Source organism: Anguilla rostrata, chromosome 3 (genome assembly GCF_018555375.3).
Source record: "Anguilla rostrata isolate EN2019 chromosome 3, ASM1855537v3, whole genome shotgun sequence".
NCBI lineage: Eukaryota > Metazoa > Chordata > Actinopteri > Anguilliformes > Anguillidae > Anguilla > Anguilla rostrata.
The window spans coordinates 43532757-43552470 of NC_057935.1; the positions used below are offsets into that span (position 1 = coordinate 43532757).

At 44.3% G+C, this 19714-nt stretch overlaps 1 protein-coding gene across 1 annotated transcript in view; it reads left to right on the plus strand.

Moving 5' to 3' along the window:
* Positions 1–19714, plus strand: part of LOC135251937 (uncharacterized) — a 37625-nt gene that overhangs the window by 6396 nt on the left and 11515 nt on the right. The window contains exons 3-16 of the mRNA XM_064329820.1: positions 804–933; positions 2908–3083; positions 4063–4208; positions 4537–4678; positions 5019–5148; positions 10351–10526; positions 11505–11650; positions 11979–12120; positions 12461–12590; positions 14931–15106; positions 16069–16214; positions 16543–16684; positions 17262–17374; positions 18129–18980. Coding sequence (XP_064185890.1) covers positions 804–933; positions 2908–3083; positions 4063–4208; positions 4537–4678; positions 5019–5148; positions 10351–10526; positions 11505–11650; positions 11979–12120; positions 12461–12590; positions 14931–15106; positions 16069–16214; positions 16543–16684; positions 17262–17374; positions 18129–18980 — 2747 coding nt within the window. The remainder of the gene's footprint in view (positions 1–803; positions 934–2907; positions 3084–4062; positions 4209–4536; positions 4679–5018; positions 5149–10350; positions 10527–11504; positions 11651–11978; positions 12121–12460; positions 12591–14930; positions 15107–16068; positions 16215–16542; positions 16685–17261; positions 17375–18128; positions 18981–19714) is intronic.

Genomic DNA, 19714 nt, shown 5'->3' on the forward strand with positions numbered 1-19714 from the left:
TTAGTCTTGATTGAAGACCATTATTAGGAAATTGGTTGAGTCATTATGTTCTTTTTTTATTGTTTGACTTTTTTGTTTGTTAAATATTATGTAACTGCTCACATTTTTAATGTGGGCATTTCCCACTGCTTCTAACAAAACCTGTCATGGTCCTATACAACATTTAAAATACTGCCGCATGTCCGCAGTAGTAAGTAGTCAAACTGAATTTAACATGTGAATGTCACTAAACATTGCAGTCAATCGCCATCTGAGTTCAATGAGTGGCAATGAATGATACAAGTCGTGGGAAAACAAGTCAACATTGGTCTGGCTTTTGAAGAATGCTAACATTAGCTGTCCGGTTAGCTAACTTTAGTCTACATGCATATCGACCAATACTGCACACAGTTAGCCTACATAAGACAAATCACGTCACTAGCAGTCTATGTTGCTTGTACACTGCTATAATACAGTGCACAGTTGCTACATAAATGTATCATTAATTAATTGTCCGATGTTATGCTCATCGCTTAGCATTTTGGATGCTGCAATACCCAGCATCTCGTCACACTACATTCAGTGTTGTACCACCACCACACACAAAGTCACAGGTTGCGAGAACCTGGCAACCACTCATCAGGGCGGAGTTTCAATGGAGAGCAACTAGCGAGGCGGTGTTTTGTTGGGTCTGACATTGCAAAACAGACATTGACTTTCCCTTGTAACTCTATGTACCTGTGAATGATAAAGTGTGTTGAGCCATGACCCTGCAGTGACTCCCCCCTCCATCCCTTTTGCCATATTGCCATTCCTCCCTTTAGGCCTGTGCGAGATTCCTGCTCCTGTGAACCTCTCCATCTCCTCACATCACTTCATCCACCTCCTGACATGGGAGCCAGGCCCTGGGTCACCTGTCAATCTGAGCTACACTGTGGACGTGCACTCTCTGCGGTGGGTACTGCTGATCTCAGGACCCGTGCTGAGTGAAGGTGTACTCTCTATGGTGCGTACTGCTTATCTCAGGACCGGTACTGAGTGGAGGTGTACTCTCTATGGTGTGTACTGCTTATCTCAGGACCGGTACTGAGTGGACGTGCACTCTCTGGGGTACATACTGCTGATCTCAGGACCTGTACTGAGTGGAGGTGTACTCTCTATGGTGCGTACTGCTTATCTCAGGACCGGTACTGAGTGGAGGTGTACTCTCTATGGTGTGTACTGCTTATCTCAGGACCGGTACTGAGTGGAGGTGTACTCTCTATGGTGCGTACTGCTGATCTCAGGACCTGTACTGAGTGGAGGTGTACTCTCTATGGTGTGTACTGCTTATCTCAGGACCGGTACTGAGTGGACGTGCACTCTCTGTGGTGCATACTGCTGATCTCAGGACCAGTACTGAGTGAAGGTGTACTCTCTATGGTGCGTACTGCTTATCTCAGGACCGGTACTGAGTGGAGGTGTACTCTCTATGGTGCGTACTGCTTATCTCAGGACCGGTACTGAGTGGAGGTGTACTCTCTATGGTGCGTACTGCTTATCTCAGGACCGGTACTGAGTGAAGGTGTACTCTCTGGGGTACATACTGCTGATCTCAGGACCGGTACTGAGTGGAGACTGGAGAACTGTATAAAGTTTTAATTGCTTTGTAGAATTTACCATCAATCCCAGCTTTAATAAGCTTGAAGGCAAGCAGATCCATATTGACCCAATCAAAGGCTTTTTGGAAGTCGACAAAGCAAACAAATGTAGATTTGCCTTCCTCTGTTCTGGCTCGAAGTACAGATGATACTGAATAGATATGATCAATGCAAGCTGTACTTTTCCTCAATCCATTCTGCTCATCAACAAGATACTCTGTCATTTCCAAGTACTGGATTAACCGGTTATTTAAAATGTTTGAGTATAATTTATGAACTGTACTTAAAAGGCTGATGCCCCTATAGTTAAGGGGAACTCTTGGATCATTCTTAGCTGACTTTGAGATCGGTTTAATAATAGATTTATACCACACAGAAGGAATGATGCTATATTCAAAGCAAGTTTGAAACAGACAGCATAACACCGCAAGTAATGATGGAGACTTTAGGACTTCATTTGGGATTCCCTCTATCCCTGATGCTTTCTTTAACTTTGCCCTGTCTGCAACACACTTTACTTACTCCCGAGTGATATTATCATTCAAGAATTGATTTGGGATGTACCCAGATTGATTCATGGTTTTCTCCAACTCATAATTTGCATTACATGTATCTTTTAGAAAAGTATAATCAAAAACCGGTGGAATATGATTTCCTGAAAGTAAGTCTGCAAAATCATTTTCCCATTTTTCGAGAACAAGCTCTTTTTTATTCTCAGGATCACCATTACTTAATACAATTTCCATTGGAATTTTTGTTGATCTGTTAGGGCCCAATTTATTTATTTCGTTCCAAAACTGTTGTGGATTGCTGCATTGTAATTGGTCTAGGTGTAAAGCTTGTCCTCTCCTGAATTTCCTTTTATAGAATCGTAATCTCTTGTCAAAAGCAAATTGAGTTTGCCTAAATTTTTCCTTTAAGAGTCTTTTAGTTGTTTGATCTTTACACTTTAGGAACTCATTTTCCGCTGTTTTTCTATCAATCCATACATTATCAGCACTCTAACCATCAAAGTTTAGAGCTCAGCAAAATAGAATGTTACATTACTTTGCAATCATTTGGCAGACTCTTATCCAGAACCGTGATCAAACGGCAATAGTTACCATGGCAGCAGCTTGCATGCCAAAGCCGGGTATTAGGAGTAAGAGACAGTGCTGTACAGTTGAAATCAAATATGAGAATGGTCGACTCAAATGAAGTGAAGGAAGGGCAACTGAGGGAAAGAAACCTTTCTGTAAAAGTAAAAGTGGTTAAAATGGCTACCGGATCTCATGCACACTGTTTACAGGAAGGCGATCTGGCTAAATGTATCCGGATGCGAGGAGGTGGTCTCCCCACTGGTGTGTAACCTGACAGGAGCCTTGCCTGACCTCACGGATCAATATTACCCCCGCGTTCAGGCCAAACTGGGAAACCAGAGCTCGGCACCAACCATCAGAAAAGCCTTCATTCCCATGGAGCACAGTGAGTAGAGTACATGCGGACGGGATGGATATCCTCAGACTTTGGCAATGTGGGAGGAAGGGAGTGCTTTTTAATCCTACTGAACCCCTACCCCTATACCCCCCACCCCCCACCCCCCCCCGCCCCGCTCTGGGACCGCAATGAGATGTGGCTCCATTGCTGAGTATTCTTTCCGGCCTTTAGCTGTTAAAGAGCAGAGGTGCATTCAAGTTCAGCGAACAGAGGAGAATGTTCGTGGCGAACATGTTTTCTTTGAACAGTTCAGTTTGAACGGCTTTTTACAAACATTCCAAATTGTTTGCATTAAACATGAACGGACATGGCGACGAGAGCGTTTGTACTCACAGCCGCTTCTGTGATCATCGATGATAAGAAAACAATAGCTAGCTAGCGAACAATAATAACATTGGCTAGCGTTAGCAATAACATTATTAAAAAAGCTGATCACACTTAATGGCATCTTCAATTGAAATACCCACCTGGGAACATTTCCCTCAGTCCAGCGTCCATTTTTATTCACCGCAAACTACCTTTTCAGACCGTTCGCTTATGTTTGCAAACATTCGCAGCGAACACAAAGCTAATGGGAAAAAGTTTGAAATAGTTTGCAAACGTTTGCCTTGTTCGCTGAATTTGAACGTACCTCAAGAAAGCTCTTGACGTGTGAGCTTACAACATATAAAATGACAAGTACTCTGCCTGTGGTCAAGTCATTTAGGGTCTGAGAGCAATAATGGCTTGATGAGGTGAGTTACGATGAGTCAAATGGATTCTTTGATTAGGCTACTATTAAGCATGACATTATCACTCCATGTACAGCGTTTGCAGAATTTGTTTCCGAGCTACTGTTGGCTAATACCGATACGAACCCGCTTATTCTTATACGCTTATACCATGCGTATTCTTTTTTAAGTAATTGTTTAAATAGAATCGAGCAAATGACACGCTGAGGCTTTTTGTCCCTTGCTGAACACTATAGCGGATCTGGACCCTCCCTCGGTGTCCATCAGCGTCTGCAGACATTCCCTGTGCGTGGGTCTGAGTCCGCCATCCAGTCAGCTGCGCCAGGTCTACACATCGCTGAGCTACTACCTGACGGTCAGCAGCGGCGAGGATGGAGCACAGGTGACAGCCCGCGGCGGGTGCCAAGAGAGTGCGGCTTCATGAGATGGGCGATGATGTCATTGGCCCACAAATATTAACCATTCGTTGTTTTTTGTGTGGAGGGAAGAATATTTTGATTGGGTGAAACAAGTGAAAATGACAGTTAACTGTAGTTCCACCCATTAAGGGCCTTTCCCACCACTATGAAAACTTTTTTTATGAAGTGTGCAATATTGTAGATGGGAGCTGTACTGAGTAAGGATGATTTGATTGATTGGATGTGTGGATTGAGGAACTTGATGGATGGAATGGTCGACTGACTGCGTTCTGTGTTCCTCCCCTGTACTAGTACACCTTGCTCACCAAAGGCCTGGTTGGTGAGAAGATCGAATACTTTGAACCATGCAGGAAGTACTGTATCACGGCAAAAATTGTGACCAGGAAGCCAGCCAGCAGCCAGCCTCAGTGCATTGTGGTTCCGTACTCCACAGGTATGGCTTACAGCATACCTCTCAAACTGCAAAAGAGCTAAAACTAGCATTGACATGGTTGTCTTTTTCAGTTTGGTTTGAGTGTGTGAAAGTGTGTGATTTGTCAGTCTGTCTCTCTCTCTCTCTCTTTCTCTCCCTCTTCCTTCCTCCTTCTGCTGCTCTTTTTCTTTTTTTAATTTTATGTTTTTATTCTTTTTTTCCTTTTGCTCTGTGTACGTGTGTGTCTGTGAGTGGGTTTCTGTGATAATGTGGTAGACGTATAGGTCTTGTTTTCTTTATTTTTTGCCCTGACCAATATAGGAGGCTCAAGAGTCAAAATAATTGCCATTCCTCCCTTTAGGCCTGTGCGAGATTCCTGCTCCTGTGAACCTCTCCATCTCCTCACATAACTTCATCCACCTCCTGACATGGGAGCCAGGCCCTGGGTCACCTGTCAATCTGAGCTACACTGTGGACGTGCACTCTCTGCGGTGGGTACTGCTGATCTCAGGACCCGTGCTGAGTGAAGGTGTACTCTCTATGGTGTGTACTGCTTATCTCAGGACCGGTACTGAGTGGAGGTGCACTCTCTGGGGTACATACTGCTGATCTCAGGACCCGTGCTGAGTGAAGGTGTACTCTCTATGGTGCGTACTGCTTATCTCAGGACCAGTACTGAGTGGAGGTGCACTCTCTGTGGTGCATACTGCTGATCTCAGGACCTGGACTGAGTGAAGGTGTACTCTCTGTGGTGCATACTGCTGATCTCAGGACCTGGACTGAGTGAAGGTGTACTCTCTGTGGTGCATACTGCTGATCTCAGGACCTGGACTGAGTGAAGGTGTGCTCTCTGGGGTGCATACCGCTGATCTCAGGACTCATACTGAGTGGAGGTGTACTCTCTCTGATCTCAGATATGCAACATGTATATATTTTTGCACAGGCAGGCACGCATTAAGGCACGCACATGAGCATACACACTAAACACCCTCACATGCATTGTGAGCTGGGTGTGTAACTGAAGAGGCGGCAGGCTCAAATTTCAGGCGGTTCCTGCCATTTTTGCCGATCTGCTACAGTAAATACCCACCCGCTCAACGCAAAAGTGCATTGCATGGGTATTTTCATAAACAAACCCTGAAACTAGCTGTCGAAATAGAACCAAAATATAACCACACCTGTCCACGAAACTAAAACTAAACTAAAGCTTGAATGTTTGCCGAAGCATAATATAAGCAAACATACATTTCTTGTTCTAGTTTTTTTAATTCAAAAGATGATGTACATGAATGAATTAATGAATTAATTAATTTTATTATTGTGTCATGCATCACATCGATGCCCAGCCCACATGGGCTTATATGACACCAACATTTTTCATATAACAGATCCAGAGTAAATCTAGACCTATTAAAATGCTACAGACACATATCTGATACATATACCCTGTACAAAAGAGTATAGCCTCCATAACCAAACCTTCTTATCTTCTTTTCCAAGTTTTTGCAACATATACAAAATCATTTCATAAATAATAACACCTCATTATAGACTAAACAAACAATCCATCTTGCCTTCTTTTCCAGGCTTTTGAGACAAAGTTAGCCATTTTAAAAACGTCAAACTTAAATAGCCATTCCAATTTTTTATCATCCCCCCCCAAAACACTTCAGGATTACTTACAGACATTTCATGGAAAATTGGTGCTCTTAGATCATCATAATATGTGCAGTACAGCATAAAGTGGGATTCATTTTCGATTTCACCCAGATCACATAACAGACATAGTCTTTTTTCTTCAATTACATCATTAAATCTGCCTCCCTCAATAGCCAGAGGAAGGATACTGGTTCGTAACTGGGCAACCAGGGACCTTTGGCTTCTGGTTAGGTATGCCATAACATATGGTTCAGGGCCATAGTTTTGCTTTAACATGAATATAAGTCCTTGGTTTCAGCAATATATCATTAGACCACTTTTCTTCAAAGTTGGATAAAAGCTTATATTTAATCATGTTAATATTACACCTTAAGTTATTTCTGTAAATATATTGTAAATCGGCCTCCTCAAAAATTGCATCAAGTTCTTTAGTCCATGTGGTGCGGTGTAATTTATCCCAAATAAAGACCTTTTTGGTTATCCTATCCTCTGGCATACTGATCAGGCGGTTCCACAGGTGGACCATCTCACATTTTTGTTGTATAGGACCAGGGACCCACCCCATATCACCCTGAATAGCTAGAACTGGAGCAAATTTATGTACACCTAGAAAACAACGTATGGCTCTGTTCTGAATAGAATTGGCATTTTTGGATTCTTTAAAGCCCCATATGCCAGCAGCATAATTCAGTGGAGAAACACAGAGAAACACAGGCATCATAAAGTTGTGAATATGTTGAATAACCAAGATCTTTGCACACTTTTAACTTATTAATCACTGAGCCTAACGCTCTCCCAGCCGAAGTCGCTAGGGATTTTATCCCCCCCTCGTAGGTCATAAATTCATCCAGAGCAAACCCCAGGTATTTATACACACTAGCCTATTCTAGTGGTGATGGTCCAAAAGTGATATTTTGTGTACTTCTTGCTGTACCCTTTTTCCTGAAATGCATTATCTGGGTTTTACTCTGATTTATTGTTCATCTCCATTTAGAGCACCATAAATTCACAAGGTTTAACCTATTTTGTAAGTCAACTTCGGATTCAGCAATAAGGGCTATATCATCTGCATAGGGTAAAATACCAAGTGTTGTATCCTCCAGACTTACACCTATGTTTGCATCCTTAATTTGTTGTGCCAAATCATTCACATATAAAGCAAACAGAGTTGGAGAAAGAATGTCACCTTGTTTGACTCCAAAGGGAGTAGGAAACCATCCAGTAAAGATGCTATTTATCTCTACACAAGCGACTGGAAAACTGTATAAAGTTTTAATTGCTTTGTAGAATTTACCATCAATCCCAGCTTTAATAAGCTTGAAGGCAAGCAGATCCCTATTGACCCAATCAAAGGCCTTTTGGAAGTCGACAAAGCAAACAAATGTAGATTTGCCTTCCTCTATTCTGGCTCTAAGTACAGATGATACTGAATAGATATGATCAATGCAAGCTGTACTTTTCCTCAATCCATTCTGCTCATCAACAAGATATTCTGTCATTTCCAAGTATTGAATTAACCGGTTATTTAAAATGTTTGAGTATAATTTATAAACTGTACTTAAAAGGCTGATGCCCCTATAGTTAAGGGGAACTCTTGGATCATTCTTAGCTGACTTTGGGATCGGTTTAATAATAGCTTTATACCACACAGAAGGAATGATGCTATATTCAAAGCAAGTTTGAAACAGACAGCATAACACCGCTAGTAATGATGGAGACTTTAGGACTTCATTTGGGATTCCCTCTACCCCTGATGCTTTCTTTAACTTTGCCCTGTGTGCAACACACTTTACTTACTCCCGAGTGATATTATCATTCAAGAATTGATTTGGGATGTACCCAGATTGATTCATGGTTTTCTCCAACTCATAATTTGCATTACATGTATCTTTTAGAAAAGTATCATCAAAAACCGGTGGAATATGATTTCCTGAAAGTAAGTCTGCAAAATCATTTTCCCATTTTTCGAGAACAAGCTCTTTTTTATTCTCAGGATCACCATTACTTAATACAATTTCCATTGGAATTTTTGTTGATCTGTTAGGGCCCAATTTATTTATTTCGTTCCAAAACTGTTGTGGATTGCTGCATTGTAATTGGTCTAGGTGTAAAGCTTGTCCTCTCCTGAATTTCCTTTTATAGAATCGTAATCTCTTGTCAAAAGCAAATTGAGTTTGCCTAAATTTTTCCTTTAAGAGTCTTTTAGTCGTTTGATCTTTACACTTTAGGAACTCATTTTCCGCTGTTTTTCTATCAATCCATACATTATCAGCACTCTAACCATCAAAGTTTAGAGCTCAGCAAAATAGAATGTTACATTACTTTGCAATCATTTGGCAGACTCTTATCCAGAACCGTGATCAAACGGCAATAGTTACCATGGCAGCAGCTTGTATGCCAAAGCCGGGTATTAGGAGTAAGAGACAGTGCTGTACAGTTGAAATCAAATATCGAGAATGGTCGACTCAAATGAAGTGAAGGAAGGGCAACTGAGGGAAAGAAACCTTTCTGTAAAAGTCGCTTCACGCCGCACAAGCAGCCTCCCATTCATCTGTCCTGATCCTCCTAGACCTTTCTGCTGCCTTTGACACCGTCAACCATCCCATCCTCCTGTCCTCCCTGGCAGCTATGGGGATCTGTGGCACAGCACTTGCCTGGATTGAGTCCTACCTCTCCGGTCGCTCCTTCCAAGTCGCCTGGGCTGGTGCAGTATCAGCACCTCGCCCCCTTGCCACAGGAGTTCCCCAGGGCTCTGTCCTTGGTCCCCTCCTATTCTCCCTGTACACCCAATCTCTTGGTCCTGTAATCTCTGCCCATGGGTTGTCCTATCATTGTTATGCCGATGACACCCAACTCTTTCTCTCCTTCCCGCCCTCTGACACTCAGGTCTCTGCTCGCATCTCTGCTTGCCTGAGGGACATCCAGAGCTGGATGGATAACCACCATCTTAAGCTGAACCCAGGCAAGACGGAGATGATCTTCATCCCTGCTCCATCCTCTAACCTTCTTGACTTTTCTATTTCCCTGGGGGACACTGTGGTGTCATCATCACCCACCGCAAAAAACCTTGGAGTGGTGATGGACAACAGACTGTCCCTCTCCCAGAACATCACGGCGGTGAGTCGAACGTGCAGGTTCTTCCTGTACAACATCCGGAGAATCCGCCCCTTCCTCACCACCTACGCAACCCAGCTCCTGGTTCAAGCGATGGTCCTGTCCCGCTTGGACTACTGCAACTCGCTACTGGCTGGTCTGCCAGCATCCGCCATCAGACCCCTGCAGCTCATCCAGAATGCTGCAGCGCGTCTGGTCTACAACCTCCCCAGACATTCCCATGTCACCCCCTGCTCACTGACCTCCACTGGCTGCCTGTTATGGCTCGCATCAAATTTAAGTCCTTGGTGCTTGCATACCAGGCAGCTAAGGGGTCAGCACCAGGGTACATTCAGAGGATCATCAGACCCTACACACCAGCCAGACCTCTCCGTTCTGCCACCTCTGGACGCTTGGCACCTCCCCCTCTTCGCGTCTGCACTTCCCGCTCCCGCCTGCTGTCTGTCCTGGCCCCTCGCTGGTGGAATGACCTCCCCGTGATGGTTAGAACAGCAGAGAATCTCACCACTTTCAAACGCAGACTGAAGACTCATCTCTTCAGGCTGCACCTCTCCCCACCCCTCCCTAGCCTATAGTTCAGCTCATTGTACCTAGCTAGGATAATTTGATTGTTAGTGTATCTGGCAGGATTGTTTTTGTATGATTAGGTGTGATTCCAGTGCTAGTTTGTACTAGGTAGGATTCTTGCTTGCTGAACAAGCTTACTCTACAGGGTTGGAGTCCTGATCGATGTGGTCACTTCTGGCACTACGATCCTTACTTCACTCTAGTGTTTCTTTTGCGCCTCTACATCATGAAACCTATGCACTTGTTGTACGTCGCTCTGGATAAGAGCGTCTGCTAAATGCCTGTAATGTAATGTAAAAGTAAAAGTAAAAGTGGTTAAAATGGCTACCGGATCTCATGCACACTGTTTACAGGAAGGCGATCTGGCTAAATGTATCCGGATGCGAGGAGGTGGTCTCCCCACTGGTGTGTAACCTGACAGGAGCCTTGCCTGACCTCACGGATCAATATTACCCCCGCGTTCAGGCCAAACTGGGAAACCAGAGCTCGGCACCAACCATCAGAAAAGCCTTCATTCCCATGGAGCACAGTGAGTAGAGTACATGCGGACGGGATGGATATCCTCAGACTTTGGCAATGTGGGAGGAAGGGAGTGCTTTTTAATCCTACTGAACCCCTACCCCCTATACCCCCCACCCCCCCACCCCCGCCCCCGCTCTGGGACCGCAATGAGATGTGGCTCCATTGCTGAGTATTCTTTCCGGCCTTTAGCTGTTAAAGAGCAGAGGTGCATTCAAGTTCAGCGAACAGAGGAGAATGTTCGTGGCGAACATGTTTTCTTTGAACAGTTCAGTTTGAACGGCTTTTTACAAGCATTCCAAATTGTCTGCATTAAACATAAACAGACATGGCGACGAGAGCGTTTGTACTCACAGCCGCTTCTGTGATCATCGATGATAAGAAAACAATAGCTAGCTAGCGAACAATAATAACATTGGCTAGCGTTAGCAATAACATTATTGAAAAAGCTGATCACACTTAATGGCATCTTCAATTGAAATACCCACCTGGGAACATTTCCCTCAGTCCAGCGTCCATTTTTATTCACCGCAAACTACCTTTTCAGACCGTTCGCTTATGTTTGCAAAAATTCGCAGCGAACACAAAGCTAATGGGAAAAAGTTTGAAATAGTTTGCAAACGTTTGCCTTGTTCGCTGAATTTGAACGTACCTCAAGAAAGCTCTTGACGTGTGAGCTTACAACATATAAAATGACAAGTACTCTGCCTGTGGTCAAGTCATTTAGGGTCTGAGAGCAATAATGGCTTGATGAGGTGAGTTACGATGAGTCAAATGGATTCTTTGATTAGGCTACTATTAAGCATGACATTATCACTCCATGTACAGCGTTTGCAGAATTTGTTTCCGAGCTACTGTTGGCTAATACCGATACGAACCCGCTTATTCTTATACGCTTATACCATGCGTATTCTTTTTTAAGTAATTGTTTAAATAGAATCGAGCAAATGACACGCTGAGGCTTTTTGTCCCTTGCTGAACACTATAGCGGATCTGGACCCTCCCTCGGTGTCCATCAGCGTCTGCAGACATTCCCTGTGCGTGGGTCTGAGTCCTCCATCCAGTCAGCTGCGCCAGGTCTACACATCGCTGAGCTACTACCTGACGGTCAGCAGCGGCGAGGATGGAGCACAGGTGACAGCCCGCGGCGGGTGCCAAGAGAGTGCGGCTTCATGAGATGGGCGATGATGTCATTGGCCCACAAATATTAACCATTCGTTGTTTTTTGTGTGGAGGGAAGAATATTTTGATTGGGTGAAACAAGTGAAAATGACAGTTAACTGTAGTTCCACCCATTAAGGGCCTTTCCCACCACTATGGAAACTTTTTTTATGAAGTGTGCAATATTGTAGATGGGAGCTGTACTGAGTAAGGATGATTTGATTGATTGGATGTGTGGATTGAGGAACTTGATGGATGGAATGGTCGACTGACTGCGTTCTGTGTTCCTCCCCTGTACTAGTACACCTTGCTCACCAAAGGCCTGGTTGGTGAGAAGATCGAATACTTTGAACCATGCAGGAAGTACTGTATCACGGCAAAAATTGTGACCAGGAAGCCAGCCAGCAGCCAGCCTCAGTGCATTGTGGTTCCGTACTCCACAGGTATGGCTTACAGCATACCTCTCAAACTGCAAAAGAGCTAAAACTAGCATTGACATAGTTGTCTTTTTCAGTTTGGTTTGAGTGTGTGAAAGTGTGTGATTTGTCAGTCTGTCTCTCTCTCTCTCTCTTTCTCTCCCTCTTCCTTCCTCCTTCTGCTGCTCTTTTTCTTTTTTTAATTTTATGTTTTTATTCTTTTTTTCCTTTTGCTCTGTGTACGTGTGTGTCTGTGAGTGGGTTTCTGTGATAATGTGGTAGACGTATAGGTCTTGTTTTCTTTATTTTTTGCCCTGACCAATATAGGAGGCTCAAGAGTCAAAATAATTGCCATTCCTCCCTTTAGGCCTGTGCGAGATTCCTGCTCCTGTGAACCTCTCCATCTCCTCACATAACTTCATCCACCTCCTGACATGGGAGCCAGGCCCTGGGTCACCTGTCAATCTGAGCTACACTGTGGACGTGCACGCTCTGTGGTGGGTACTGCTGATCTCAGGACCCGTGCTGAGTGAAGGTGTGCCATAACATATGGTTCAGGGCCATAGTTTTGCTTAACATGAATATAAGTCCTTGGTTTCAGCAATATATCATTAGACCACTTTTCTTCAAAGTTGGATAAAAGCTTATATTTAATCATGTTTAATATTACACCTTAAGTTATTTCTGTAAATATATTGTAAATCGGCCTCCTCAAAAATTGCATCAAGTTCTTTAGTCCATGGGGTGCGGTGTAATTTATCCCAAATAAAGACCTTTTTGGTTATCCTATCCTCTGGCATACTGATCAGGCGGTTCCACAGGTGGACCATCTCACATTTTTGTTGTATAGGACCAGGGACCCACCCCATATCACCCTGAATAGCTAGAACTGGAGCAAATTTATGTACACCTAGAAAACAACGTATGGCTCTGTTCTGAATAGAATTGGCATTTTTGGATTCTTTAAAGCCCCATATGCCAGCAGCATAATTCAGTAGAGAAACACAGGCATCATAAAGTTGTGAATATGTTGAATAACCAAGATCTTTGCACACTTTTAACTTATTAATCACTGAGCCTAACGCTCTCCCAGCCGAAGTCGCTAGGGATTTTATCCCCCCCTCGTAGGTCATAAATTCATCCAGAGCAAACCCCAGGTATTTATACACACTAGCCTATTCTAGTGGTGATGGTCCAAAAGTGATATTTTGTGTACTTCTTGCTGTACCCTTTTTCCTGAAATGCATTATCTGGGTTTTACTCTGATTTATTGTTCATCTCCATTTAGAGCACCATAAATTCACAAGGTTTAACCTATTTTGTAAGTCAACTTCGGATTCAGCAATAAGGGCTATATCATCTGCATAGAGTAAAATACCAAGTGTTGTATCCTCCAGACTTACACCTATGTTTGCATCCTTAATTTGTTGTGCCAAATCATTCACATATAAAGCAAACAGAGTTGGAGAAAGAATGTCACCTTGTTTGACTCCAAAGGGAGTAGGAAACTATCCAGTAAAGATGCTATTTATCTCTACACAAGCGACTGGAAAACTGTATAAAGTTTTAATTGCTTTGTAGAATTTACCATCAATCCCAGCTTTAATAAGCTTGAAGGCAAGCAGATCCCTATTGACCCAATCAAAGGCCTTTTGGAAGTCGACAAAGCAAACAAATGTAGATTTGCCTTCCTCTATTCTGGCTCGAAGTACAGATGATACTGAATAGATATGATCAATGCAAGCTGTACTTTTCCTCAATCCATTCTGCTCATCAACAAGATATTCTGTCATTTCCAAGTACTGAATTAACCGGTTATTTAAAATGTTTGAGTATAATTTATAAACTGTACTTAAAAGGCTGATGCCCCTATAGTTAAGGGGAACTCTTGGATCATTCTTAGCTGACTTTGAGATCGGTTTAATAATAGCTTTATACCACACAGAAGGAATGATGCTATATTCAAAGCAAGTTTGAAACAGACAGCATAACACCGCAAGTAATGATGGAGACTTTAGGACTTCATTTGGGATTCCCTCTACCCCTGATGCTTTCTTTAACTTTGCCCTGTGTGCAACACACTTTACTTACTCCCGAGTGATATTATCATTCAAGAATTGATTTGGGATGTACCCAGATTGATTCATGGTTTTCTCCAACTCATAATTTGCATTACATGTATCTTTTAGAAAAGTATAATCAAAAACCAGTGGAATATGATTTCCTGAAAGTAAGTCTGCAAAATCATTTTTCCATTTTACAAGAACAAGCTCTTTTTTATTCTCAGGATCACCATTACTTAATACAATTTCCATTGGAATTTTTGTTGATCTTGTTGGCCCAATTTATTTATTTCGTTCCAAAACTGTTGTGGATTGCTGCATTGTAATTGGTCTAGGTGTAAAGCTTGTCCTCTCCTGAATTTCCTTTTATAGGATCGTAATCTCTTGTCAAAATTTTTCCTTTAAGAGTCTTTTAGTCGTTTGATCTTTACACTTTAGGAACTCATTTTCCGCTGTTTTTCTATCAATCCATACATTATCAGCACTCTAACCACCAAAGTTTAGAGCTCAGCAAAATAGAATGTTACATTACTTTGCAATCATTTGGCAGACTCTTATCCAGAACCGTGATCAAACGGCAATAGTTACCATGGCAGCAGCTTGTATGCCAAAGCCGGGTATTAGGAGTAAGAGACAGTGCTGTACAGTTGAAATCAAATATCGAGAATGGTCGACTCAAATGAAGTGAAGGAAGGGCAACTGAGGGAAAGAAACCTTTCTGTAAAAGTAAAAGTGGTTAAAATGGCTACCGGATCTCATGCACACTGTTTACAGGAAGGCGATCTGGCTAAATGTATCCGGATGCGAGGAGGTGGTCTCCCCACTGGTGTGTAACCTGACAGGAGCCTTGCCTGACCTCACGGATCAATATTTCCCCCGCGTTCAGGCCAAACTGGGAAACCAGAGCTCGGCACCAACCACCAGAAAAGCCTTCATTCCCATGGAGCACAGTGAGTAGAGTACATGCGGACGGGATGGATATCCTCAGACTTTGTCAATGTGGGAGGAAGGGAGTGCTTTTCAATCCTACTGAACCCCTACCCCCTATACCCCCCCCCCACTCTGGGACCGCAATGAGATGTGGCTCCATTGCTGAGTATTCTTTCCGGCCTTTAGCTGTTAAAGAGCAGAGGTGCATTCAAGTTCAGCGAACAGAGGAGAATGTTCGTGGCGAACATGTTTTCTTTGAACAGTTCAGTTTGAACGGCTTTTTACAAGCATTCCAAATTGTCTGCATTAAACATAAACAGACATGGCGACGAGAGCGTTTGTACTCACAGCCGCTTCTGTGATCATCGATGATAAGAAAACAATAGCTAGCTAGCGAACAATAATAACATTGGCTAGCGTTAGCAATAACATTATTGAAAAAGCTGATCACACTTAATGGCATCTTCAATTGAAATACCCACCTGGGAACATTTCCCTCAGTCCAGCGTCCATTTTTGTTCACCGCAAACTACCTTTTCAGACCGTTCGCTTATGTTTGCAAACATTCGCAGCGAACACAAAGCTAATGGGAAAAAGTTTGAAATAGTTTGCAAACGTTTGCCTTGTTCGCTGAATTTGAACGTACCTCAAGAAAGCTCTTGACGTGTGAGCTTACAACATATAAAATGACAAGTACTCTGCCTGTGGTCAAGTCATTTAGGGTCTGAGAGCAATAATGGCTTGATGAGGTGAGTTACGATGAGTCAAATGGATTCTTTGATTAGGCTACTATTAAGCATGACATTATCACTCCATGTACAGCGTTTGCAGAATTTGTTTCCGAGCTACTGTTGGCTAATACCGATACGAACCCGCTTATTCTTATACGCTTATACCATGCGTATTCTTTTTTAAGTAATTGTTTAAATAGAATCGAGAAAATGACACGCTGAGGCTTTTTTTCCCTTGCTGAACACTATAGCGGATCTGGACCCTCCCTCGGTGTCCATCAGCGTCTGCAGACATTCCCTGTGCGTGGGTCTGAGTCCGCCATCCAGTCAGCTGCGCCAGGTCTACACATCGCTGAGCTACAACCTGACGGTCAGCAGCGGCGAGGATGGAGCACAGGTGACAGCCCGCGGCGGGTGCCAAGAGAGTGCGGCTTCATGAGATGGGCGATGATGTCATTGGCCCACAAATATTAACCATTCGTTGTTTTTTGTGTGGAGGGAAGAATATTTTGATTGGGTGAAACAAGTGAAAATGACAGTTTACTGTAGTTCCACCCATTAAGGGCCTTTCCCACCACTATGGAAACTTTTTTTATGAAGTGTGCAATATTGTAGATGGGAGCTGTACTGAGTAAGGATGATTTGATTGATTGGATGTGTGGATTGAGGAACTTGATGGATGGAATGGTCGACTGACTGCGTTCTGTGTTCCTCCCCTGTACTAGTACACCTTGCTCACCAAAGGCCTGGTTGGTGAGAAGATCGAATACTTTGAACCAGGCAGGAAGTACTGTATCACGGCAAAAATTGTGAACAGGAAGCCAGCCAGCAGCCAGCCTCAGTGCATTGTGGTTCCGTACTCCACAGGTATGGCTTACAGCATACCTCTCAAACTGCAAAAGAGCTAAAACTAGCATTGACATAGTTGTCTTTTTCAGTTTGGTTTGAGTGTGTGAAAGTGTGTGATTTGTCAGTCTGTCTCTCTCTCTCTCTCTTTCTCTCCCTCTTCCTTCCTCCTTCTGCTGCTCTTTTTCTTTTTTTAATTTTATGTTTTTATTCTTTTTTTCCTTTTGCTCTGTGTACGTGGGTTTCTGTGATAATGTGGTAGACGTATAGGTCTTGTTTTCTTTATTTTTTGCCCTGACCAATATAGGAGGCTCAAGAGTCAAAATATCCCCCCCCTTCCCCTCTCTCTTACTCTCTCTTTTTCTCTCTCTCTCCCCCCCTCTCCCTCTCCTCCCCTCTCTCTCTCTCTCTCTCCCCCCCTCTCCCTCTCCTCCCCTCTCTCTCTCTCTCTCACTCTCTCTCTCTCTCTACCCACCCTGCAGTTACATTGCTCATCTCCACCCCTCACACTGAAACTGAACTCTTTCTAGCTCTGTCTAGCTATTCACACATACGTATTTGCTCACTTAATGTGTGTGTGTCTCTCTTGTTCCCGCAGACAGGGAGATTTCAATAGTGCTGTGCATGCTGGTGATTGTAGTTCTCGTGGTGATGCTCCTCCTGTTCCGCACTGGATTCGTCTGCTTACGAGCCACCCTCCCAGAATCTCTGGTACAGTGCAACACAGCCCTCTGCTGCACACACTGTGCATGTTGTGCTCTTATTGTTGAATTTGAGTTTAAATGCCTCCTGCTAAGCAAATAAGTCATTTCAATGAATGTAAAATGCCAAATTGTCGGGTATGCTGTATTATATAATACTGCATGAATCTGAGAAACCTTTTCTTATTGGCTACTGGTAACTCTTCTACATTACGGTGAAGCCCACTGTCAGAATACTCTTCTTCATGGAGTGGATATGGCAGTATGATTCAGACCAGTTGCTGTGGTCAGATGAAAACAAAATGAAACTTTTTTGGCCATGTACACTGTGTTTGGCATTGAAAGAGGGATGCATACCAGGAAACGCACCTGATATCTACCATCAATTAAGGTTTTTTTTATCAATCAATGCTTTGGGACTGCTTTGCTGCCAGTAGTCCAGCAGTTCTTTTGCTTGGGGATTAGTGGAGATAGAGGCATAATGAATTCCAGCAAGTACCAGGACACTTTAGCCAAAAACCTGGTTGCCTCTGCCAGGAGGCTTCGACTTGGCTTGGTAAAAGGGCGCTGTTCCTCTTGCAGCACCATAAGCTACTAGGGGTTTGTGTTTCAGTTGAGCCGCAGTCACTGGCTAGTTGAGGGAGATGGGAGCTGTGAAGTGCATGTATATTGGTACTCGTTATTGATGTTTTTGCAGTTGTTTATTTCCCTGTCTGATAATCCCCGATAGCTTTGTAGCGATCTGGTTTCCTTTTCCTCCGCAGGTTTTGGTGCAGCCTCAGGATGTGCACCTGCTTCCTTCGGCTTACGACCCGATCACGTGTTCCCTGCTGCTCGAGGAGGGCGTGGCTGGGGGCCAGACGCGCGAGGGCGGGAGGTACAGCGCCTGCGAGGAGGGGGAGGAGGAGGCCGAGGAGGTCGAATCGCAGGGAACCGGCGGCGCGGGCTACGAGGGGAGACCCGGGAGGCCCAATGGGATCTCTTCCTCGGGCGGCTCCGCCCCTGGCGCCCCCCCCCTCGCGGACGGTCGCTTCCCGCTGTCCAAACCCGCGGGCTGCCGCGACGCCTCTCTGACGGGGACGCACGGTCAGGACTCTTCCGGGTCTGTGACCGACAGGGGACCGCCTCTTTCGTCTTTGACTTTGACTTTGACCGGAGGAGGATACGATACCGCCGGGGACGACGGCGGTATCGTAGGCGCCCTTGAGGAGGCCGAAGGCCGCCCCGCCGCGGAACTGCCGTGGGGCGAGCGGGCGGAGGAGGAGGAGGAGGAGGAGGAGGAGGAGGAGGAGGAGGAGGAGGAGGGGGAGGGGGAGGGGGAGGGGGGGAGTGGCCTGAATGTGAACCTGTTGTCCGTGTTGTTGGCTGGGCAAGAGGAGGAGGAGGAGGAGGGGGCAGAGGTGGAGCAGGAGGAGGAGGAGGAGGATGACATTGTGAACGAACACAAGCCGCTCCTCCTTGGAGTGTCCTCTGATCCCCTCCCTGTCCTCCCCTTGTCTGCTGCAGTCACAGAACCCCCCCACACACAAGCCTGTACCATCTATTTAGAAGAGGAGGAGGAGGAGGAGGAGGAAGATGATGGTGAAGAGTGCTCTGGGTACATGAGACGTGCTAATTAACACGAGGAGACATTACAGCCCCCCATCCCCACCCCTAAATCGGTGTATCTGTGTGTCTCTGAATTCTGCCCTGAATGGTAAAGGGCTAGTGTTATACCCGGATGATACTGTTTGGAATGGAGGTCTGTACATGCTCTTTGCTGTGGGCTGAAGTATTGTACGTGACCCAATGGAAATGAAATAAGGAATCTTTAGCCGTGAACGGTTAAATGGTATGCCTGGCTGTATTTTTACAAGCCTTCTCATATGAACACTGTGTGGATCAAAAACCAGAAAAAAAGGCAATGCGCCAATTTGGGAAGACCTTGAAAATGATAATAATTGCTGATTACTTTCCTGCAAACAGTCCTTTTTTTCAAAATGACAGTGGAAACCAGTTGTAATGACATAGTTGGGGTCTATGAGTTGCCATTGCTTTAAAGTGGGGTCGCGTAGTAACGCAAGTTCATATAGGTATTCCTTGAGATCGCATTTGCACAAACCACTGGTATAGCGCTGTGTCCAGCGATTCTGCTGCGTCTGCTGCGACTTGTGTCTTTTCCATCTTCTTTCTATTGAATGAACATAGTCCTCTAATGCCGGCCTCGGACTATACAACATTTCAACATTTGTCAGGATTTAGCTGTCTCGCACAAGCTTTGAAGGTCACGGACAAATTCCACCAATCAGAGCCTTGTCTATGCAATGCTGCCACGGGGTCGTTGCTAGGTGTAAGCAAGTCAGAAGCAATC